This window comes from Protomyctophum parallelum, assembly GCF_964188405.1.
Source record: "Protomyctophum parallelum genome assembly, chromosome: 21".
Classification (NCBI taxonomy): Eukaryota; Metazoa; Chordata; class Actinopteri; order Myctophiformes; family Myctophidae; genus Protomyctophum; species Protomyctophum parallelum.
The window spans coordinates 10,939,936-10,965,811 of record NC_139713.1 but is presented as its reverse complement, the minus strand read 5'-3'; the positions used below and the strand labels follow the sequence as shown (position 1 = coordinate 10,965,811).

Sequence of the window (25,876 nt, the reverse complement as noted above, 5' to 3'; positions counted from 1 at the left end):
CCTACTATAAATGTTGCAATTTATAGCTACCTGGTCCAGCCAGGACTGGGCGTGGGCTAATATGCTTCCTGGAGCGAAAAAAAGAAAGGCTGACTTGGGACCAGTTTTCCCCCTTACGCAATCTGATTGGACAAGGAGAGCACCAGCCTCGTCGTGTACACCAAGGGCTGCATGAGTCCTGAAGAGACTAGTGCATGGATGCAATGCATTGGATGGATGCAGCTCCGAGCGTCCGAGGACTACATGTGGAGAGACTGCAGAGAGGGAGGAATATTATAGACACACGCGCCATCATTATAAAGACTTAAAGGAAGGCAGCAACTTTAGAGCAAAAACAAACTTGATTTAATTGATGCTGGAAATGTACAGCATATCAAAAATATTTGGTCGAAAATATCGAACAGAATGCAGTGCGTTTATACTCAGTCTACAAGTTTACTATAATGTTGTTGTGGGAGCATACTAGTGTCAAATCGTCCTTATTGAGAAACACACCGATATATCTTCCATGAAGTGATGGGTTCTAAGTTGACCAGACAGAGGAGTCTCGATGCTGAATCGAAATTGTCCAAGAGGAAGCGTCAGACCACTAGGCACGATAGCCCCGGAGGAGAAGCCGAGAGAAGTGCGGGCATGTGCGGCGGGGACTTCTTGTTTACGTCCCTGGTGCTGAACAAGTCCGAAAAGCTCCCAGGGATGCTGCGGAAAAACAACGACAGCCCGTATCTTAGACGAGTGGCTTGGATTCGACAAATACAGAGCTTTCTTCGAGAGCAGAGAGGAGAGCAAGCGAGTGAAGTGCTGAAAATGTTGAGAAAGGTAAGGAGTTATTTATTAGGCTGACTGTTGGGCTTTTAATTGGCTTCATTATAGCATGGCTATTTGTACAACTTTTTCTTATTTAAAGTGCGTTAATTAGTCCGTAAATCAACCGATTCGCTTTCAAACAATTCGAGTGTGTGCAGACTGCGCGCACGCGTGTGTGTGTGTGTGCGTGTGTGCGTGTGTCTGTGTGCGCGCGTGCGTGTGTATGCGCGCGCGTGCGTGTTCGTGCGTGTGTGTACCCCCACCCAGAGAGAGGCTGTGAACTGCTTTGTTTTGTGCACAATAATAGGCTAGAAATCAGTTTTTTTTAATCAAAAATCAAATGGCCATTTGCTAAACTCAATAAAGCTGCGATACAAAACCACTGACCTTTTTATAGAACTATCCACAGGTTGAGTTATGAACAACAGCAGCAGACTTTAATTAATTAATTGAGTTCAATGTGTGTGCCTTTTACCCTTTCTCCACAATTTAGTCATTATGTCAACTGATTCCTAGTTACCCAGACACATTAAATGTGTCTGGAGAGGAATACAAAATGTATGTAATGCTTTTGTATACTGTCTCAGTGAGGAGCCCCCACCGGGAGGACGCGTAGAGCCGATATCGTACCATAGAAAAAATAGATGCCTCATTGGCCGCTGCAGTTCGTTGGAGCCATGGGTGTCGAAGGACAATTTACACTGGGGGAGGAAGTATGCCGGAAGTGTGGAAGGCACGCTACGTCATGCTGATTACTGGCCAATCACAGTGCATCTTTTCCGGGACTTATCAGACCTGAACATGCACTCTGTGACCCACGCTTATGCTTCCGCTGTAATTCGCAAGGAATCTCGGGAAACTTTATATGTCTATGCATCGTCCTACTCCTCCCGTCCAATAAATAAGTTTAGGGTTAGGCATAGTTTTACTTAGGTTAAGTTTAGGAATGGTTAGATTTAATTTGGCAACATTTTACTGAGTATATGATCCGGTATAGGTATAGTTTACTGAGTTTATCTTTAGGAATTCCAGCTACCGTTCCAAGGTCGCCCGATTTGCGTCCTGGTGATTTTGGACACACACACACACACACACACACACACACACACACACACACACACACACACACTTTCGAACTGCCCATTCATATAATGCAAGACCCTTTAAAGACATCATCGTTAGACAGAAGCGCTTTAATAAGAACTTTGGGCAGCTCTGTGTATAGTGCTGCATTGTGCTCTGTTGGTCGAGGTAGTTTCATTGATGGACCTGTCAATATTACCTGTGTGTGGGTGTCTGGGTGGCACAGGGTTAACGTACTTGTCCAGACGCCCACCACTGACTGGAGACAGGGGTTCCATTTCTCCACGATGCCTCCGGCTTTGTCGGGCGCTCCAGCGAACACAATTGGCTGAGTTTGCGGGTGGGAAGCCGACGGGGAATTGTTTTCTTTGCATGTTCAGTGGGGAGCGAAAACTGTGAAACTCCTCACTGTCAGATGAAAGAAACCTGGTGGAACGGTGTCGGTGTGGAAGGGGAACTGGCGTAACAACGCTATTGGGAACCGGGGAAAAAATGACCTGTGTGTCAGTGTGTATTGTTGTACGTATCACCTAGGTGTATATTAGTCACAGTAACACAAAGACTAATGCTATTTGTTTTCATGCTTTAACCATTTAAGTTAACCATTTAAGTCCTATATACTTTCACCTACAACCTGGATGAAAATAGCTGATTAACGAGCTTAGATTAATTAATTTATTTGTTTGTTAATGTATTTATTTAGTGGGAAATTTTCGTCTCTAATGACTGGCCCAAAAAATTGACACCAGGTTGAAAGTAGTTCAAGTTCAACATGGAGAACTGAATGTTTTGACCAGATATTCCAACATTTCCAGTCCATTACAATGCACATAATTAAACACAGATTACTCCATTGCTTAGAAATGCACCTATCCAGGAATACCGTTTAGGGTGTTTTATTTTCCCCCGATGCAGCAGTATTTACAGTGGATAAGCCTAACAAACAAAAAAACACTAAAGACTAAACTCACAAAAAAAGACTTCGGAAACCAAACCCAGAACTTAACTATTTTTTTGCTAAGTACGAACATATTCATACCCCCCAGCTATGGGACGTTATGCGATCTAGGTACGCGCTAGGTACGAACATATATGAAGCGGCTAGAGTAGACCCACGCTGCAACTTGCAGCATCGCCCAGAAAACCGGAAACGCTTTGCCAACGCTGCAAGTTGCAGCGTAGGTGGAGCTTCATTTCCATCCACCAGCTATTTAAAAACCAGGAAGAGACTCCGGCTGCTTGCGGAATCTTGCCACCCCCTTGTCGCATATATCTGCTTGTATCCAATGGGTACTCAAGTTGTAAGTTGCAGCCACGCGCAAGCATCATTTTCCATCCACTAGGAAGTGACAACTGCTCTTAGCTGCATCTTGCATCTTCGTGACACAACTGTCTGGGAGTAGAAGAGGAACAATACAGTACACCCACACAAGGTGCAACAAGAAATCGCTCACGGCACAAGCCGCGTGCGTGGAGCTTCATTTCCATCCACCAGCTGTCTAAAAACGAGGAAGAGACTCCTGCCGCGAGCAGGTTTTTGTCACGCCTTGTCGCCTACATTAGGTGTGGGTACTGCAGGAGAGACAGGTGTGGGTACTGCAGGAGAGACAGGTGCCAAACAATCATACTAAACACAATTCACAATCAACAGAAATGCTGTTAAAAACCCATGCACCATATTTGTGGCCTTTTATAATTCATTGTTGATACAAATGATAAAATAAGAATAATGCATGACACTAATGTCCACCTCACACAGTCCTCCAAGCTGGCTTGCTGTTAAATGGAAGCAGCTGTGTAGTGTATGCCTTTTTGCTCCTCTTTAGTCTATAGGGCATGGGGCATGGGCTGCCCCTTGACACAGTTAATCCGGATTTATAGTTACAATTTATAATTTAGTGCTCAACACTCTTAGCGATATTACTGTACAGTAGTGTGCGAGATCGGAATAACCAGCGTAAGCATAAATTCTAGTCAACAAACAACATAGGCACACATGTAGAGTGCATGTTGTACAATGTTGTTCTCTATGCACTTTACGTACGTGACTGTCATTTACTGAAAATGGCACATCCACAAACTCACAATGCAAGCTTCTAGTGTTGTGAGGTTGTAGATGTGCTATTTTCATTGAGCGACAGAGTATAAATTGAACATAAAGGCTACATGGGGCGGCTGAAGCAAAAATGTCTGATTAATAATACTTCATATTGAAAACATCCCGTTTGTGCTCAGTCAGAGCTGCAAAGCAGCTATTTTTCTCTCAGGGAAGGCTGCATTTTTTTGGGTAATCTGTTGGAGCATGCCTCTTTCACACACAGGAAGTCATTACACAAAGGAAGCAATAATAACTGGACTGTCACTCCATCTCAAGATCTGCCTTCTAGACCATTAAGTTAATCAGGTCTTCTTGATATTCATTAGTAAACAAGGAATCAGCACTCATAACCATTAAGCTCAAAAGCATGCCCACTAATACTAGTACACGTGTAAACGATGCAGAAAATTGCTCTTTTTTTACTTTATTTTCTGCACTACTACTGCTTACAGGGCAAACATGTCTCTATAAATAATAATACTAAACATAAATAAGACATAAGATGACATACTTTTTTAATTAAATCTTACTCTGTAAATCATTCGTCAGTGGCTAAACAGTGGCTATTGTTGATTTGAAAGCTATTCCTACTCCATTTTGTACAGTATTTATAATTGCCTATTTTAGATCAGTTAGCACGGGACGATTTAGCCCAATTAACCTGTAAAGTGTGAGCAACATGTGAATCAATTTGGCCCAGCAAAGTAGTAACAGCGGCCGGGTGGAAATCACCTCCTCCGTTATAATGTATGCTCCCACAGTCCCCGCACTCAGCAGCATCGGGCACCGGGGCACGGCACTTACGGCAGCCGCCAGCCAAAGTAAAGGCTGGGAGCTGAGGGAGCTGAGGAAGGCTGTAGCCTACATGTTGTTTAAGCTCCGGAGTCCAGACCCATGCAGTTTAATAATATACAGTCACAACAGAATGCACACTGCTGTCTCGTGTCTCATCACAATCCCAATGCCTCACCCGTGAAGTCGGGGGGGGGGGGGGGGGGAAATAAAAAAAACTGTCTACTAGTGTTAGTGTATAGGCTCGGGGATCATAATAGCGCTTAGCTTAGCATTAGCTTAGCGTGTAGCCCCTACTGGTGCTGCAACCCACTGATTGAACTTCATATCCGCCTGTAATCTAAGTTATTTTTATTGACAACGTGAACGAACACCGACACCAGCGCTGCAAAAATAGACAGATCTACAAGCTCTCAACGCGTAGCGAACGGCACTGCAAAAACAGGCAGGACGCGATGCCTTGATAGCTTGTAGATCAGCAGCAGCCTGGCCGCAGCAGCTTGTGGGCTCCGCTCCGAGCCTCCGACTGACCGGTGCGGGCAGGCAAGGGAGCAAGTTACCCTGGCTGCGCAGCTGCGCTGCTGAAACAGACTGATCTACAAGCTCTCAACGCCTAGCGAACGGAGCTGCAAAAACAGGCAGGACGCGGCGCCTTGAGAGCTTGTAGATCTGTCTTTTTTGCGACCTGCAGTGAGCTGTTCTCACTTTACTTTTATGACACGAATACATCATTAATCGGCGAATATTTGTCAGACGATGGGCGGTTGAAACAAATTGGCATATCGCCCAACCTTAATGTCATTAAATAAGTCGAATTTACTTAATTGCTTTGTGTCCCTGTCTAAGCCTTCCTGCTGTTGGGTTAAAACATATATATATATATATATATATATATATATATATATATATATATATATATATATATACATATTACATCATAGTTGTGACATTATTAGATGGCTTCTCTAATTCAAAAAGGTCAGGATCTACATATTCCTTATATCTCAGCACAACATGCATCGATCCTAATGAGCTCTGGATGTGGATGTTATAAACTCTCTGCTACAACTCTTGTGAAGATGCAGCCATCACAGGAGATAGGCGGCTTTTTTATTTCAGAAAGCTTTTGATCTGATAACGCAAGGATCTTATAGGCATGTCATTAGCGCTGAGATTAAAAAAAACGCTAGCCACGCAAAAATATTTATGGAAAATAAATAAAATGTCAGGGTGTTAGGCTAAGTTAAATGATTTAGCTGTTCAAACATACCTCAACTGAAAACTCGCTTGTCTAAAAGCGTTTCCTTACAGTAATGGAAAAGAATAATGTGTGGTCCAGTGAATTTAATATAGTTATTATTATTATTATTATTGTTATTATAATAATAATAATAATAATAATAATAATAATAATTATTATTATTTATTTATTTTTTAACAAGTAACTGTAACAACAGTAGATCAGCTTTTTTCATTAGACTGTTATACGACGAAGTATAAACTATGGCATCAATTTATAAAAAACACATCAAATGATTAAATAAGGAGATACAGGGTTTCTGGCTGACAGCGACGTTATGCAGCCTACACAAAACGGGGAGGGCTGAACTGGAGGATAACCCAACAACAGGGAATCCCGCAGAGCTCGACTGTAATAAATCAACCTGAAATGGAGGAGGGGAAAACTGCTGATGGGAGTTTTTCTCTCTGCTTCCTGTACCCATAAGGACTGTCAGGATATTGTTCATGGTTTACATCGCTTCAACCGCCAACCTGAAAAGAGAAAAGATGCACACATCACCACAATTCTTGATACAATCAGTGCTGGACAAAAAAAACCTCAAAGTAAAGAAATAAAATGTCCGTTGTACATCGAATATAATACTGTCTTCTGCTTCATTCATCAAGGAGTTGACTGTTTTGTTCGTATACTTACAGTATGTCATTAATCTGAGGGGTAGGAAAAGCCCCTCTCGTTGGATGGTCTACTTGACAGACTTTTACATTTACAGTTTTATGTATAACATAAGTGACCCTGCTGTCCTCGCCATACACAATAATGGTGATGGGATAGCTGCCCAATGAACAGAATCCCATTCGTGAATCGTGACCTCCGGCTGCCTGACACACCACTGTGGAGAATGGCGGAGGGCCGTAGCAGCCGTCTCATTTAAAAGCGGACACTGTTTAGAATACATTTTAGGAGATCAGCAGTAAAATTAAGCTAATCGCAATTATTTGAGATAATCGCAAATTATTTTTGCATATCGTCAATCGTTTCCACACATTTTCAAATATAGAAATATACAGAAATAGCTGATGACGTGTTGACATCTTGTAGATCAACTATTTGCGCTATTTTGTACATTTTCTGTAAAGAAAAAAAATATTAAAAATATTAAATGTGTCAGTGATTTGATTTCTTTTTTTTTTTTTTTTTTTTTTTAAGATATTTTTTTGCGGCTTACGCCTTTTATTGATTTTTTATTTTTTTTAAGGGACAGAAAGTAGGCTGACAGGAAACGGGAGAGAGATGGGGGGATGACATGCGGTAAAGGCCGTGTCGGGTCCGGGAGTCGAACCCGCGGCACACCGCGACTGGATCACCAGTCCGGTGCCCAGACCGTTACGCTACGGCCTGGGCCGTGATTTGATTTCTTTGTATATTTATTATTTAAGTTATTTGTCATATCTGCCCTGTGCGATTTGTGATTACGAAGTCTAAAAGGCAAACAGAATTGTAACGTTCCAATGTTCAAAAAACACAATTAGAGATTTACATTAAATGTCCATTTAAATAATCTATCATTTCAGTAGCAAGAGCATCAAAATGAGTTTTCATGGTGCACGGTAAAGCAAATGGTCAATAGTATTATTGCCATCACCTGGGTGGGTCAGTTGTGTATCTTCCTCGATGTTAAGCCGTTCAACTTTTCATCGTCAGCTTTTATTTGTAATATTTGTAAAAGAACAATCTTAGTTCTCTGTGTGTGTGAAAGGCAGGTGGATGCTGCTTGCTATAGCGGGCTATTTGACATGTCTGAAAACAAACACTGCCTATGATGATGCCACGCTGCGACACAGTTGTTGTGAGCTTCTTGTAGATCGGCTATTTTCGGTGCGCGGCACCCGCGAGCCGCTAAATATAGATTAGGCCTGACGCTGCAGTCCTCATGCAGCGCATCACCTGAAGATGCAGCTTTCTTGGCCTCAATGTGATTTATTGTACATTGTCACAGTAAATAGAAACAGCCTGCAGAAGATACAAATAACATCAACCCCTTGGGATGTGTCCTCGTTCCTAGTTTTATTAAACTGCTCTCTGCACATCACACACTCGTGAATACTTAGGAACAGGGTGGAGGTGGAGGGGAATTGAACTTGAATGAATCAATACATTAATACATTCATAGTGTACTGCATGTTTCTACACTACAGTGGGTGATACACCTGAGACTGGCACGCACGCACGCACACACACACACACACACACACACACACACACACACACTGCAATAAGTATTCTGATGATGGGTACCTTACTAACTTCTCTGAGGACAGGTATTGCACTAAATACTCTGATGACGGGTACTCCACTACTTTTAATCATTTTAATCGCTGTCATGAAGATGAACAAACCATTTTTAAATCGTAGACATGAGTTTCATCCATCTGTTTCCCTGTGGAGAAATATAAACGCCTCATCTTCTTACTGAGTATTGCTCTGCACACTTGAGCGGGCATGAAAGGGAATCATGAAAGGATTATGTAAACACTGATAATGTATTACCATTAAATGATCCATGAAATGTCACTTGAGTATTCAGTTGTGCATCGAGTGAATATTTTTATTTTTTGTTGTTGTTGGGCTGAATTTCTAAATTTAGACTCGGTAAATGAAAGATGTAACCCTCGCCCTAATTACCCCTTCTTTCTTAAAGGACTTAGGACTCCAGGGAACATCTCTCAATGACATCTTGTACAAGAACCCAGCGTTTCTCAACCTTGTGGATCCAATCTCTCATGAGCTGCTGCTCAGCCTAGCACAAGACATTCAGTGCCCAAAAAAGGTAAGCGTACATTAAGTGCTAGCTAGTGCAATATAGTATGTTTTTCCTTCTATTTTGGGCTTGTCAAAACTTTCTAAAGTTATCTTTGCTTTTTCCCCCAAACGTTTTCAAAGTAGCAAAAATAGCAAAAGTCCTGATGACACTCGCTCATCCACTGGTTCATGGAAGTTTTCTCTATGGAGAATAGCATGGGGACATCTTAAAATCCTCTCATATAAGAATTGTGGTCCAAAAATAAACAAGGAGGTGGCTCTGTATCGTTTACGACAGTCAGTCCGTCAGTCATTTCATGTAGTCTGTTTCTAGCGAAAATGTAACTAATTCACCACTAGTAACAATAACGTTTTCTCTCAGTTAGCTGATTCTTCATATCCATATGAGTAAAACGGCCGGGATGATTTGTTTATTTTTCAAACACAGTTCTTGAGGAGATCTAAAATCCCCCTATGGGGATTACAATGCAAATAAAAAACTACATGAACCAGTGGACTTAGCGCCCTCTACCGATATTGACGTCAGACTTCGGTACTCTATTGCATTGTGATACTGTACATCATGTATCATTCTCAGTATCTCTACAAATCCAGTAAAAGTGCTTGTTAACAAATAACTGGATTCACCCTGTTGAACTTTGTAATCATTACCTGTTGAGGCCTTCCTTTATTAAGAAAGCAGGAAATGTATGAGCATGACATTTTAACCATTCAACTCCACTTATGGCAAGCGGTCTCAAATATGTCTTAACCCAGTAACGCAGTAGCCCACATAACGACTCTTCTAAAATCAGACCTGTCTGAACTGAGTGGTGCTTTACACTGTACTGTACTGTAGCATTTGACACAGACTTATAGCATGTTATGTAGACAGCACTATAATGGTATTGTATATAGTCATAGCATGCCATAGTACATATGTATAGCATAGTAGTAAATATGTATAGTTTATATGTATAGTGTATGTATAGTTTCATTATATAGATATTCCACTGTTACTTTCTTAGCTTACGCATGTTTCATGATATTGATAAATGCTTTTATGTGATGTATTCCCATGCTTTTGTTCTTGCTTAAATGTAAGTCGCTCTGGATTAAGAGCGTCTGCTAAATGCCTAAATTGTAAATTGTAAATTGTACTGTACTGTACTGTACTGTACTGTACTGTACTGTACTGTACTGTACTGTACTGTACTGTACTGTACTGTACTGTACTGTACTGTACTGTACTGTACTACTCCGTACTGTACTGTACGGTACTGTACTACTCCGTACTGTATTGTACTACTCCGTACTGTACTGTACTGTACTACTCCGTACTGTACTGTACTACTCCGTACTGTAATGTACTATACTGTACAGTACTGTACTAATCCATACTGTACTGTACTACTCCGTACTGTACTGTACTATCCTGTACTGTAATGTACTGTACTACTCCATATTTTTCTGTACTGTACTGTATTATTCCTCGTACTGTACGCTCAACAGTGCCATCCAGTGGTATTAGCGAGGTGTTTCAGCTGTCTGTGCTCGGACATAGGGACTCTGGGACAGACATACACAGACACACATAGCTGTGTGTAGGATTGGCTAGCACCACTCAAAAATGTAAGTGGTTAACTAAGCAGAGGTGAAAGTACACAAAAGATTTGCACACATCCAGAGTTTTTAAGGCTTTCTCTGTTAGAAACCCTGAAAATAGAACAATTACCGCACACTGCCCATCCTGCACAGTACAAGAGAAACTTTATTGAACCTCAAATGCCAGAGGAATGTTGTCACTGACTGAAAATGAGTGTATACAATCCCAGCGTTGTACAGTAACTATAGACACAGTGGGCACTTTAATAGTCATGTTCTGACTGGGTCATTTAACTCATTTTATTGTTGATGAAAACATTAAACGTGCTTTACTGTAAGTTATATTGGTTTGGATGAAACAAAAAGGGTATTTGTTTTATTCCAAAACTCTATATTCTGATAGTGTTTGTTCAGTAACGGGGCCAAGCGGGTCTCTCCGTCTCTCCAGCTCTTTTAAACAAAGAGTACATTTTCAGGTGGGACAGCAATTTCCCCCAGTCAATAGAGAGAACCCATTTATCAGCTTCCATTTTAGTATCCCAGTTCCATTTCTGTCTGCTCTTAGGGGTTCAGTAACTTCCTATTTCACTTGTTTATCCCATATCCTGCATGACCTATCTCTATAGAACTATAGAAACTATAGAAATGATTTTGGAATTATACTGTAGTGTCGTTATTTAACACTGAACATATCACTTGCACCCCCTTTAAGTAGTGCAGGGAAATGTAACTTTATATTATACTTAGTATACTTAGTATTATATATGTGTTGGTTTTAATTGTGGTTGTACATCAAACTACAAGCATAATGAAGTGATGAAAACAGCTTGTTTGGGAGGAGATCGGAGCCAGTGATAAGTTTGTGATTCAACCATCCTGACTGTATCAAGAAATTGTCTGACAGCTGTATCTGAGCCAAGAAAAAAAGCAACAACTAGCAGGTTTTTATTTAGCACTCGGTAATGGCTGTGTACAGGGCTGGGATGTAGGGCAGAACCGTGACCTTGGGGTCAGCGGATGAGGCACTTTGTAGCGGTGGCATCATTTGGGTGCCAGAGGACAGAGGGAAGGAGTGATTAAGACGTTCAAATTCAGACATTGTTTATTTTAATGGTTCGCCGTTAGAGTCAGCAGTCAGTGTAGTTCAGGACCTACACACAACACATATAGCTGTTCTAATTGTGTCCGAAAGTCAAGTCCAAATGCAAGTGCTGCGAGGAGGCCATATTTAAGGCTATTATCACGAGTATTATGTAATGAGAAGAGAATGAGAAGGACACAAGTTGACACAGGTTGTCTAATAGAATATAGAATGCCATACATACTGTAAGAGCTGTAATGAAAGAACATTGCTTTCCCTGCAATCTCATTATTGTATTTTTGTCACTGCATGGGTGTACAGTGTGGGTGAGTCCTGCTTTAGATACAAAACATTTATGGACCAAAGACTGAATATGTACTGAATATCAAAGGCGGCTTGAATGGGGTGAACTGCACTCATGTAAAGTAGTTCATAAGGGAACAGTCAGTATAGTAAGCTTGTCAGATGTGCTAATGAGCAACACCGGCGCTTCCCCAAGGAACCGTGCTGTCACATTTCCTTTTCACCTGCTATACACCTCCAACTTCTGCAACAACTTGAGTGTATATGCTACTTACAGAAGTTCTCCAATGACTCCTCCACTGTCAGCTGCATCGCGGATTCGCGGATGACAATGAGGAGTTCAGAGCCGTGGAGGAGAGCATCACAGCGTGATGTGAAAGCAATCACCTCCAGCTCAACATGGGAAAGACTGGTGGTTAGGGCTTAATTTAATCGTGTTTTTGGCTTTGAATGAACATTGGAACATATAAATCAAAATTGCATTCATGTTTTAAACTAAAATTGCACGGGGCAGATATGGCAGAAATGACTGTCAATGACTGGTACCAACTGTTGTGATCTTTAAATGGACCCTCGGTCTGGCTCTAACAAGCAGGTAGTGTGTGTAGGCTGGGAGGTGTGTGATGATCCAGTTGAAGTACCTCTGTTGGTACAGAGACGGGCCCGGGAGAACAAGTAATGAGACACAGTAGGCAGTATCACACCATAGATTCAAAAGTTTATTAGACAGACAGGGAATATTTATAGTGCTGGATCATAGAAACGAGACATGAAGATGTGCAACATAGGAATGTGGCATGATGATGTGCAAGGTTGACCTCACGATGTACAAGGCTAGCCTTACTGTCGGCATTCCTTATGGGTGCCACCTAACAGGATGCCTCACATATCTAGAAAGTACAATGACTCATACAGATGAATAGAAACAATTCTAACAATAATGCAAAAATAATTGCGATGATCTCAAATATTGTGATCATGCGATTATGTGATAATTTAATAATTGCATTGGACCAGAAGAGCAAGAAGAGTCTTCCATCACCATCTTGGCTGACAACACTGCAGAGCTCAAGAACCTGATGTTGGATAGGAAATTGTGGAGGGCAGCGATCCAGGAATCCCGAGCTTGTGTTGGCTAGACCTCACTCTCGCAGCAACCAACTGTACACTCCCAGAGTTACAGACCCCTAAGGGTTCCAAACTATCATTTAGCTGGGGACCCCCTGGAACTCCCTCAAGGACCCCTGGGGGTCCCCGGACCCCACTTTGGGAACCACTGCTCTACATGAAGGGACAGAGCAAGGTGTTCTTCTTGAGGAGGCTCCGGTCCTTTGATGTCTGCAACAGGCTGCTGCAGATGTTCTACTGTTCTGTAGCAGCCAGTGTCTTCTGCTTTGCTGTAGTCTGGTGGGGGGTAGTCTCAGATTTCAGATTTCAGATTTTTATTAAAGGCAAAGGGATAGCCCCTTGAGATGCCCGAAAGGGCGAGGTTGCATGCACCCATCCGCCTGGCTGACGGCAGACTGCTGGGCGAGCACTGGTGCTTTGGCATGGGGGGGGGTCAGATCAACATATGGAATGAATTCTGTAGTACTGGCCATATATGGAGTGTGTCTTGAGTGTACAGGGTTTGATGAGGTCAGATCAACATATGGAATGTCAGAACAAGTCAGCTCCATATGGAGTTCCCCTGTTGAGAACTCTAGTTTTCGCTGGCTGCCCGGGCGCGGCTGCACTAATAACTTTGGTGTGGGACCGTCTACAGTTTGAATAGACAGGTATCAGTCAAAAGGGAGACATCGAATTGGAAGGATGGGTGGGGGAGATCAGCATATGGAATGTTAGAACAGGTCAGCTCCATATATGGAGATCTAAGGGTTTGAGGTTTGAGGTCAGATAAAGTTGCTGGCCGGCTCCATATATGCAGATCTGATGATCCAGTCTTCTCCATATATTTGCTATCCAGGGTTTGATGAGGTCAGTGTCGTGATCTTCATATATGGAGTCGGCCATATATGGAGCGTGTCAAGAGGCGTGACGGACTGATGGCCATATATGGTGGCATGACGGACAGACTGACGGATTGACTCTGCGACCTACAGTAATAGTGTGAACTCGATTTATCTGGCTAAATATGATCTACCGTAGTCAGCGAGGAAGGCACAGGTGTCTATTTGAGACTGAGAGAGGGGAAGGGATTTAGAGATTTGGTGTGCACAAGGAATGCTCTTTGGTCTCATAGACCCAAGACACTGCTAGTGTTTTTTTCCCCTGCATCAAACTGAGATTCACGTACGTATTCTATGCTAAAGGATCCGATAGCCCTGGACTAAAATGTGTATCTTGAAACTCAATTTTATTCTGTTTACACTATCCATGTTAATGTGTGTTTTGTGTAGTTGTCCTCGGGTGAGTGTGTCCAGACAAAGCATCTATTACAATTGAGAGAACTTTCTCCACTTTTGTTCTTCAGTTATTCATATAAATCAAATCAATGTCACCTAAATGCAAGAGTTTATCAGATTACTTGTTGGAGAACAAATCAGAGTACAGCATCTTGCGCTGTTTAAACAACATCTGGAGGCAACAGTGACTCAGGAGATGGAACATCCATCTTTGGATAAGAGCTTCCCGGTTTGATCCTTGGCTCTTCCTGGCTGCGGTGCTTTGCATGTTGCCTCTGCCATCGGTGTGTGAATTGGTGAATTGAATGCATGTACATTTCCAAAAAGGTACATTGGAAAATAGCAATGATAATTCTGCTGCCCATAAGCACTGTTTTACGCTGGGTGGATGACAGTGCCCATAGAGTCTAATAATTATGGTGTGGTTTTCCTGTCTGTCTGGTCTGTGACATACAGTACAGTATGTATAGTGATTGCCAACTTTTGAATGTAGAGACATAAAAAAGTAAAACAAAAAAGATTATTCTTAATTTTATTTAGTTATTTGATTTGATTCTTTATGACCATTTATGACCATTTAGGAGAAGAATTTAACTTTTTTTTTTAACCCAAATCATAGAAGTCCATTTCATGAGAATACTTCAATCCTTTTCCTCAAGAACAAATCACAGCAAAGGCCTGTTCTCATAGTGATCCCACTGGCATAAACAAGAACGCTGAATGTTTTGAAGTATGAGGCATGTTTTTGTGTGTCGCAGACTAGTAGGAGTGAGACTGGGAACGGCTAATCGCCCTAAGGCAAAATTGCCCCTGTCTTCTTTCGCTTTCGCTGCATTGCCTCTTTCTTGTTGTTGTGTTGTGCCATTAATTAGATTTACTCTGCTCTGCTCGACCCAATCCGTTTAAAGTCTGACAGAGGAAAGGATGGAGAAGAGAAAGGAGAAAGGGGGTGATGGAGGCGAGAGGGAAACTGACAAAGATGCTAAAGCATATTTTGATGCAGAAAATGCTGGAGGCAAGGCAACTCTATTCAAACAGCAGAAAAGGAGCTTTGCGATCACATTTTAGACGATTATGAGTAAGAAGTAAAGATTATTTACAGAGTCGCTTAGTGAGTTGCATCTTGTAAATTGGTGTAGTGTAGTGTGCATGCCTGTAAACCTACAGTATATGCCTGGCATATAGGTTTGGTTGTGTGATTTGGTGAGGAAGGTGGAGTGGGTGGAGTAATCTGATATTTTAACAGCTAATGTGACTTGAACATGTACTGTATGTTGTGAAACCTAAATACAGAATATACCTATAAATTATCATTCAACATGGACAAATTATATACCTGCTTGCTACTATTTAGAAAGTATTGATAAAATGCATACAAGCCAGAGTCCTTCCATGGCTAACAGCAGCTAAATACAGTGTTTATTTTAATTTTAGAAGAGTGTGTCCTGACATCACTGGCGCTAGATGGCGCATGGCGCTATTGTCCTGGTTCACAATTTTACTCATATGGAAATGAGTAAAAAACTAAGCGCAAAAAACTAAAACTAAAAAACATGGCACTGAGGGCAGGATAATAAGCCTATAAGTTTGAAGACGTACTGGTAAACTCGATCCTAGCAAACACACACCGCACAACGTCCTAATCTTAATTCTGGTAGTGGGATCAATCCGGAAAAGACGCGCTGCATGTGATTGGCCAGTAGTCACTTTGAGTGGCAGCATTCCTTCTGCACTTCCGCTTGACTTCCGCCTTCCCTGCGATAGGCCTACAGGTCGCTCCAATGAGCTGCAGCGGCCAGTGAGCTATCTAGGTTTTTATATCTATGGGAATAACCTAGCCCCGGTCCAGAGCTCTCTAACCCTCTGCCAGGGGTGCTGCTATTCTCATCCCATTATTCAATTTTACAAAGTACAAAATGTGAGTATGTTGTCCACCATGCATTGGTAATAATGTGTGTCTGTGTTGTAGGAGACAGATTCCCTGAAATCAGCTAACAAGATCTGCAAACAGCTCATTTACCACCTGACCCCTCACTCCAAGTGGACTAGACAGAACGTGCCCAGGAGGAAAGCACAGGCCTGGTGAGTCTGTCTGTCTGTCTGTCTGCCCATCTGTTGTTGCCCGGCATGAGCCCGCATTTGGACAACCGACCAGCAACACCAGACGGTAGGGTGAATGGGGGCACATACTGTACATTGGTCCGACCAGAGCCATAGAGTATAGACAGAGTTGTGACATTGAGGGGGCAGAAAACAGCACGGTCACGTGGTTCATGTACTCACGCGAGCCCATAGACTCCAATGCATTCCGTAAACTTCTGGTGTCCCTATTCGCCAATATGTAGATGTCAGAGCCGCCATTGGACTGGCCCCATGAAGTGAACGGAGTTGTCGTAACTCTGTCTTACTCTATGGCAGTCCGACTTGCAACAGTCCGACACATGCGTTGCTGGTTAAGACTTATCCATGGCTCCCGACATGCATTGCTGGTTAAGTCCTCTTTTGAGGGACTGTCCGGGCTGTCCGGGTTTTTTTTATAAATTCCTTCAAATGTCCGGGGTTTTACACATATCTGTACACTCACAGACCATTCAGACCAAAGTGTATTACAATGCACGTTCAATGGTTCGTAGTGGAAAAACACTGTGGGAGGCGGACTTTCAGCCCAGACCCCGGAATGTGTATTATTCATAACTGCATGCACGCTGACAGCACTGGTCCCGACAGCAGGTCAGAGAAAGTTTCGCTGCTGTTCCGCTGTCTGCAGATAGACTGATGTGTTGTCTGCTCTCCGTGAGGAAAGCTTGAATTGCAAAATAACTATCTCATCATTGACATGCAGAAAAAGTAGGCTACTGTTTTCTTAGCTTTGTGACTGACCAATGAGATGCAGATTGTATTGTCTGCAAAGGAATGTGTCTGTCACAAATAAAAGTTCTGTCTTGCAAGCCCAACAACACAGACAAGTGTGCGAGGCGAGTCCTTCTGGAAATTAAATTGACCGAATATTATTTTGTACAACCAAGCAAAGCATAAGATATGATGGTTTGGAGAATAGGCTGGTCTCTCTTTTTATAAGAGATAAGCCATTGCATACAGGTTCTCAAACTTTTTTATTTCAAGGACCCCCATAACTCTGAGAGTAAAACCAAATGGACCCATTTGGAGTCCCATTTGATTCCATTTGTACAGTAAGGGTCCATTTGGGTCCATGTGTTACACTCTCAGAGTTACAGACCTTTAACACATTGAGTACGCCGACTGCCTTCAAAATATAGGCTATAGAATACCGGAGGTGTCTGATCGCTTTTACTTTGAAAGCCATGAACCGGAAACACTTTCCTAAAAAGGTTGACTTTACAAAGTGACCTCAACATCCCCGATCATCTTAATATATTGTTTTACGCTCCAAAAAGCGTTCATATTTTGCGGGAGAGACGGATGAGGAGCAGAAATGAAGCGCCAGCATATCGCTCTATTTATCACCACGGAGAGCGCCCTGGATTAGGAGCTACGAGTCATTCTTTCCGTCTCGCTAACGTGGGAGTCAATGACAAGCTAATAGTTGCACTGAGCGTTAGCATACGGCAAGCGAAAAGCGAAATGCCAAAAAAATAAATAGGAAAAATTCTGAATATTAATATCTCGCCCCGCATCGCTGGGATGTCGCTAGGACGTCCTCACACGTCCTTAGAACTCTACTCTACTCTATCCTATGACGTTCTCAGGCGTCCTACGTGCTGTAAGTGTTAAGTGTCCATTTGGGTCCATGTGTTACACTCTCAGTTACAGACCTATAATGGGTCCATTTGGAACCCCCTCAAGGAACCATGAGGGTCCCTGGATCACACCTTTGAGAGCCACTGCTTTAAATAAATACATAACTAATATACAGCTTGATTAAATTTAGGAGCATAACTTTCTTTGTTAGATTATTTTGCGTGTGTCGTGCGTACTGCGCACGCATGACACATGCACATGCACACGCACAACGTGCACATGCACGCGCACATGTGTCCTCTTTTTGGTCATTCAGAATATGGTAACCCTATGGTTAAGACACATACAGTACGTGGCTTCCCTGTGAGGTTAGGGTTAGATTTGGGGTAGGATGTCGGACTAATGCCTGTCGGACTGTTCGTACGTTGGACCAAACAAATGCACCCGGTGAATGTACGAACCCTAAGCAAAATATGGAGGTGCTTCATGAGTGTGTTTGTAAACGCGTTGTGAGGTTGTACATCTGCTATTTTCGGTGCACAACACCGTCATACGACGGAGTATAAATTAAGCTTTTGTCTCTCCAAGGTGCTCTACCATATGATACTGTACATGCGATTCTCAATCTTTTTAATCTTAAGGAGCCCCAGTTTGATATGCATTAGGCTACTGACCCCCATTTGATACAATTTTCATCTCTGGAACTCCATTCTGCGCTCACCCGACAATCGCTGCCGGTTACAACTAACGTGTGCTGCGGGTTAAAACTCACCCGTGGCTCCTGACTTGCGCGGAAGGTTAAAACTAACCCGTGGCAGGTTAAACTTACCCCGTGGCTCTCGACATGCGTGGCATGTTAGTAAAACTAACCCGTGGCTTCCTGAGGTTAGGTTTAGGGTTGCTTTTAGGGTGTCAAGGCCACCAGCTCAGTGGCCTTGTGGTTAGAGTGTCTGCCCTGAGACTGGGAGGTCGGGGTTCAATCCCTGGCAGTGTCATACCAAAGACTCTAAAAATGGGACCCAGTGCCTCCCTGCTTGACACTCAGCATCAAGGGTGGATTGGGGGTAAGTGCCTGTGACATACTATCGTCATGTCCAGGGGGTGTACTTGTACATCAAGCTGCCTCACGCTACAGAAACAGGATCTGGGCTCCTGCCTCATGGCTCGCCAAGGTTACTTTTAGGATGTCGGACTCATGACTGTAGGACCAAACAAAACACATGCACCCCAGAGTACCCGTAAGGATAATAAGGATCCATTCCCACGTGGAACCAGTTTGGAAAGGAAAGGTACTATGTTTACCCAGGGTTAACTGGACTAAGCTCAAGTCAACTTGTTTACAGCCAGGCCCTTTTACTGTACTGCACTATGCAATGCACACAAGCTCTGAGCTTTTGAGTTGCTCAGCTAATTATCACTCAGCACCACCTGCCATCAACATGTTATGTTGTGTCAGTTCCAAAATTGCTTACACTGGTGAGTAAAATGGACTCTCTCTCTCTTTAAAAGGTATGAGTATGATGAAATAAAATCATTTCATATTTTACTTTACTTTGTTTGGGACATTTTTGTGCAGTAGGTGTGGGCCATTGGCGTGGGGAGGATTGGCCAACTTTGAACATTGTGTACAAACCGCAGCTGACAAATCCTGCTTATTATACTGTTAACACTAGGAAGTCTGAAAAAAATTCACTACTACTCAGTCGGCTGAAAGGTCAGGGGGACCGTGTTTTTGGTGCGATTTGATTGGCCACTCTCTCCCCCACTCGTCCCTCTCCAGCTGGAGACAACATTGTTCAAGCCTGCATCCCATTTCCAACTAATTAAATCATATATGTTTCTAAACACATGTTTTCACTCCTAAAATGTATAAAACTAATAATACTGTGAAATAATGTGAAAAATATATATTTTGCCGTTGCCCGTGCTATATTGCAACATAGCCATGGAAGAGTTGCTGCCTTTTGTTGTTCTTTTTTTCCTTCCACCCAGCAAAGAGCCAAGATCACTCGTCTTTTCTCGTGTGTTATCGATGTAATTAATATATGTGACCCCACGCGATGTACAGACTGCTTGACTAGGCATGTAAACATGACATAATTGTATTAATGTTTAAGTGTAATGATGTTATTGACCGGATTGTCCGTAGTCCTCCAGCCGTTAGCTTACATTTGCTAATATTATAAGCTAACAACATTACTAAAGCCAATGTATTGCGGTAAATGCGGCATGTCCGCGGTAAATTACTTATACAAGTGAGTCGCGTTATATTTACCTAAATTACCAGCCAAAGTACATTCCAAATAAACAATTATTAGCCACGTTATGTTGTTATATCAGTTTAATTAATAAAAAACATTGCATTTCTTCTTCGTTTCTTTGTCCCAACTTGCAAGTACATGAACCACGTGACCGGGCTGTTTTCTGCCCCCTCAATATCGCAACCCAAGATGGCTCTCCGCATCATAAGTGCATAATACTTGTTTATTTGGAGTGAACATGACAATGACGAGTAAATAAATATTAACACGACTCCCGTCGATAAGTTATTTAGCCTGGACATTTCCGCATTTAGCTGAAAACGGGCTTAGTAGCCTACTATTATATTTGATTGATTGTGCCAAAGAATCGCGTCGGGTCAAACCGGCCATGCAAACGAAAAAGTTTGGGAGCTGATAAAACACTTTCCGACTTTGTTTTACGTTTGGGTAGGCTAGAATTGCGTGTGTGTGGGGGGGAACTCTGCAGATGTATTTCTTTTCCCCAGATGGTCTAAAAATGAGTTACTTTGACCAACGTATTACCAATCTTGTACACCATTGCTCACGAAAGCAACACCCTTGATCAAGCAGCCTAGTTCACATACATGACAAAATACGACATTAGAGTTATATATTGTCATTTTTATATAGAGGGGGAAACATTATAGGCTACGCGTGTTATCAATGTAATTCATATATATTTGATTGATTGTGCCAAATAATCGCCTAGTTAGCTAGCTTTCTGTGTGTTGTGTGTTATTTTTTTCCCTCCACCCCTCTTTTCTTTAAATCATAACTCGCTCATTTAAAAAAATTCAAAATACCATGTAAACTAAGAAATGCTGGCTTTCATTTGGTATATAGATCGGTTGTGTCGGCCCTCTCTACGAAACGGTATCAAGTGAAAAGGAAATGTCGGGAAACAGCACAACAGCAGCAGCAGTTGAGAGAGGGAAAAAATAAATAGCCTTGCGTGCAGGCAGACTTGCAGATCAGTTCCACGTCGCTTGCAGAAAGAACTGTTCTTTTGACTGACAAACCATTTAGAGGTTCGGGAGGTCTATCTGGTTGGAATTATTTCAAACACTTTTTATTTTGTATCGCGCATCGGCAAGCATTCTCGCTTCATGGAAAGTAAATGTCGGTCGAGTCTAACCGAGCATTCAATAACATCCCACCCTCATCATGGATAATAATCATTGTATTCATATTCCTATTATCTTATCAAAATAATAAACAAATTCCAAGTTAATTAACCAGCCAAACGTATATGATTTAATTCGTTGGACATGGAATGCAGGCTTGAACAATGCCGTCTCCAGCTGTCGGAGGTGTGAAGATCATTAGACGAGTGGGGGAGAAGGGGGGACGGCGGTCGATTGGGCCGATATAGCCAGACTGAGTAGGAGATATATGCCTAAAATCATATTTACAAAACGTTTCAAATGGAAAAAAAAAAACAGAGATGATTTCAATCGAATATTTAGACAAAGTCATGCAAGGGGAACTTTCTCTGGACTCCATGGGCTAAGAAAATAAACGTTGAAATCTCAAATTCGGTCAGAACGGCTGCTCCGACTTCCTAGTGTTAATTGGTTCATTCGTTAATTCTGTCTAAAAATAAAAATAAAAACATCATGAAGACGTTGGGTGGCAATTAATAACAAGAAATGCTCTCTGAACAATACACAGAATTCCATTCTAACACTAATTACTAAATACTTGAACTCTTACAGAAGTTGGAATGAAACAAAAACAACAAACATCTACATCACTCTAGTAATTCAGTTTCCTTTTCCAGAGCAATGAACCTAGTTTCAAAGATTGTCTGACTGTCTCCGTTTAACTTCTGCCACCACAGTCGTGGCTGCAATGGCTCAAAATAAGATAACAAGGCAGACCTTCCCTTCCTGTTCATTAGCAGGCTTGGTCGAGGCAGTGTTAAGCGTCTCCCACACAGCTTCCGCCAAACTACAGGCAGGTGATGGCACACCACGCTGGAGCCATAAATAGAATGGAAGGCTTACTGAGAAATGTGAAAGAATCCATGTCCATAGATCAAGTTTTAAGCTTGGTTATCTTATGTGCGTGGCAGAATGATGGGTGCTACACAGTACATGAAAGGAAATGCAGAAAATCCTATCTCATTGTTCTCTCTCTCTCTCTCTCTCTCTCTCTCTCTCTCTCTCTATCTTTTTTTGACAATCCTAGATTTCTCCTCCTTTCTCACGTTGATTTCTTCCACTTGTTCGCCCAAGGGACTTTAGTTCAACAGCCTCACAGACACAGATAACACCGAATGGTTCTGCTGTTTGAGCTCAGGCTCTGGGGAAACTCTGTGAAAGAGAGAGAGAGAAGACAGACGGACAGACGGACAGACGGACAGACGGACAGACGGACAGACAGACAGACAGACAGACAGACAGACAGACAGACAGACAGACAGACAGACAGACAGACAGACAGACAGACAGACAGACAGACAGACAGACAGACTAGACGTCTGCACAGCCCCCCCACAGGGGGCTGCGCGTCCATGACAAGGATGCTCATTAAAAGCTCACGTATTCCCATTCTTGTTCCCTCACTTACAATGGAACCGTATGTGGCCACACCATTATTTAAAAATGAAAGGCCATGAGTGATCATATTGTGAGATACATTAAATTCCTTATGATGTGATATCATGAAAACATATATCTATATATCTCAGCAGTATCTTGTGATAAATACTTTTCACTTCCAGTGGTTCACAGTTGCGTGCATAAACCATTACTGAGCCTTCATTACACCATCCTGCACTTCCTCACTTTCTTTGGAGGCGCTGTGAGTAATATCCTGTTCTTAGTTTATAGAGTTCAGATGGAACCGAAAGGACCAAATGGAATGATACAAAGCGTAAGCTTACAGATCAGTAACCTTTGGATAGCCTAAGTATAATATAGGGCTTAAGTGGTTAATATATCATGGCCATGGGCCCTATCTTGCGTCAGGGGCACTTTCATTTCTATCTTGTGCCATGCTTTATCCGCAAGTATTAAACACTTTCTGTGAATGCATTTAGGAGCTTCCACTATGCGTTAATGGTATCTTGCGGCCACACAACCCACCATTCATTTTGCCGACTCCTATATTTGCGGGTGGAGGTGTATCTGTAGCCGTGTCGATGCGCTTTCCCTACATTTGCTATCTTATGCACACAGGTTTAGGACAACGGAAAGTGCCTCTTCAAACCATCCGTAATGCGAATCTGTTTGATAAAAGAATGCGCTCCTGATTTGGAGCTGCCTCAACTCAGAACATTCACAGCTCGAGCTCAGACGTCTCGTTCTGTCTTCTCCACAAATCTCGGTGATTGTAATTTCCCTATAATCAGCAGTGTCAATTCCTTGTGCTCATTGGGTTTAATTGTCTAGTCAAATAATTCAGTTATTAGATTCCCCATAATCAGTAACACATAGCTGATACTTGTGTCAACAAAATGGAAGGCAATTAAAGGCTAGATGGGTGTCATTTCCAATACGATTTTGCCATAGTTCAGTGCAAGTCTGTTTAATTAATCCGATTTCCCGAACTATCGTTTTAGCTTGATACCGTTTCATAGAGAGGCACTCTACAGATTACAGAGCAATTAGAATTTTTCAAAATGGTCCAGATTTGAGCGAGCTGTGAGCAGTGGCGTTTCCAGGAATTACATGTTGGGCAGACAAGATGTGCTGTTGTCGTCGTCGTCGTCTTCCCTATATAAACCCTCACCCAGTTCACAACCCTCACACTCCACAGCCCTCACTTACATTAGTCAGGGACGGATTAACCCCCATGAGTGCCCCTGGGTCGGTCATTTTTGCAGGGCCCCCATAGCGCGCGTGCATGCAACATTTTTGTGTTTTTCCGTGTTTTTTATCATGTTTTTGACCTAAATTTAACTAAATCAATGGCCAATGAAGGGCCCCAGGAGCCCTTTTCTGGGCGTCAAACCTAGTACTGCGCGGTCCAATTTCCCCGAAGGGCCCCTGAGAGCCAAGGTCCCCTGGGCCACGGCCCCACTGGCCCAATGGCTAATTTGTCCCTGACAGTAGTCAACAGCTCCAGCCCTAGGCAGCCATGCGTTATTGACAAATGTACACCTGTGACCTTGGTTCTGTATGTACTTTCTTTGCCGTGTGTTGATTATTCTGAGCTACATATCTGATTTACAATATCTAACTTGGTTACACCGTTTAACAGCGTGTCATTCTCCTTACTTTAAGGTAGAACGATCATGCTGTGTAAAATACACTAAATTATTATGTTGTACCATTTTGTTTGCTTTATCAGAAACCATGGTGAAAGGAAAGGATAAATAAATCAGTGTACTGTAATTTGTTATTCACAGTACCAGAGTCACAATACCAGCCCAATGTGCAGACATGTGGGATGTAGTGGCCTTTTGACACGCTGAATCAATGTAACTTAGGTAGGAGGAAGGTTCTCAAGGGACTTGCTACCATTTGTTTGATATCAGTTTCCCCTGACTATGGGAAATGGAAGCCATGCTCAAAGCCTTTCTCAAAAAAATGGTAACAGGTCCTTCTAGGTCTCTAGGACGTTCCTCCCACTGACTGAGCATGTAACATATGGCACTGCTGTGCTGCAGACCAGCTTCAATTGGAATCAGGCAACATACATCCAACAACATATCCTAGATTTCAATATGTTATTGTTGGGCTGGTACTGGGAATCCACGACTGAGACTTTGGAACCTTACTGGACCCATCCTACAGATGAAAGCTTGCGCTATCCTCCTCCACTGTGGCTGTAAAAGTTCATGTAGTGGGTGCTGAAAATGCTGTAAAGCTGCATGGCCATGGAGTCTGTTGCAACTCAATATGTGTATCAATATATTACTGTGTCTAGTTGTTCTGGATATAGAGCTGACCACCCAAGTTTCTCCAGTAAAAGATTCACTGATTTATTTCTCCTTTCCATTCACCATGGCTTCTGATAAAGCAAACAAAATGGTACAAATTAATAATGTAGTGTATTTTACACAGCATGATCGTTCTACCAGGAGAATAACAAGCTGTTAAACGGTGTAACCAAGTTAGATATTGTAAATCAGATACTGTATGTACAGTAGCTCAGAATAATCAACACATGGCAAAGAAAGTACATACAGAACCAATGTGTACATTTGTCAACTAGAAAAAGTGCCCTTCTGGGCACAGGTCTCCACCAGGATAGGAATGTAGGACATTGCAGCTTGCCTTCATCTGGTGGTTGGATAAAAGGGCAACAAAAGTAAATTAGAGGTAAAAACAAAATCTGTAGGTGTACTGTGCAAAAACTTGTTTTGCACAAAGCGGCCTCCTGGTGGCGCTATAACAGGCCGTTCTGGAAAGTTTGGGGCAGAGGTTCATCGTTGGCATCCAGGGAGTGTGTGTGCAAAATTTGGCATCGACCGGGTTAACTGTGGCCGAGATTAGCTGCTCACGGACACACGGACGGACACACGGACGGACGGACGGACGGACGGAGTGCAAAACATACTCTCCCCCCATGCCTTCGGCCTGGTGGAGACAATAATGCATGGCTGCCTAGGGCTGGAGCTGTTGACTACTGTAAGTGAGGGTTTGGGACACACGCAGACTGACATTGGTTAATGTGTAAGTGGTGATGTCAAGCAACTGTCATTGACAA

General features: G+C 42.5%; 1 protein-coding gene across 1 annotated transcript in view; it reads left to right on the top strand.

Annotated features, from left to right (window-relative positions):
* Window positions 1-516: 516 nt before the first annotated feature.
* LOC310878666 (leucine-rich repeat-containing protein 75B-like) overlaps window positions 517-25,876 on the top strand; it is a gene marked incomplete at both ends in the record, with an annotated part of 37,503 nt that continues 12,143 nt past the window's right edge. The window contains 3 exons of the mRNA XM_083793036.1: window positions 517-819; window positions 8,722-8,850; window positions 16,186-16,298. Coding sequence (XP_083649162.1) covers window positions 517-819; window positions 8,722-8,850; window positions 16,186-16,298 — 545 coding nt within the window. The remainder of the gene's footprint in view (window positions 820-8,721; window positions 8,851-16,185; window positions 16,299-25,876) is intronic.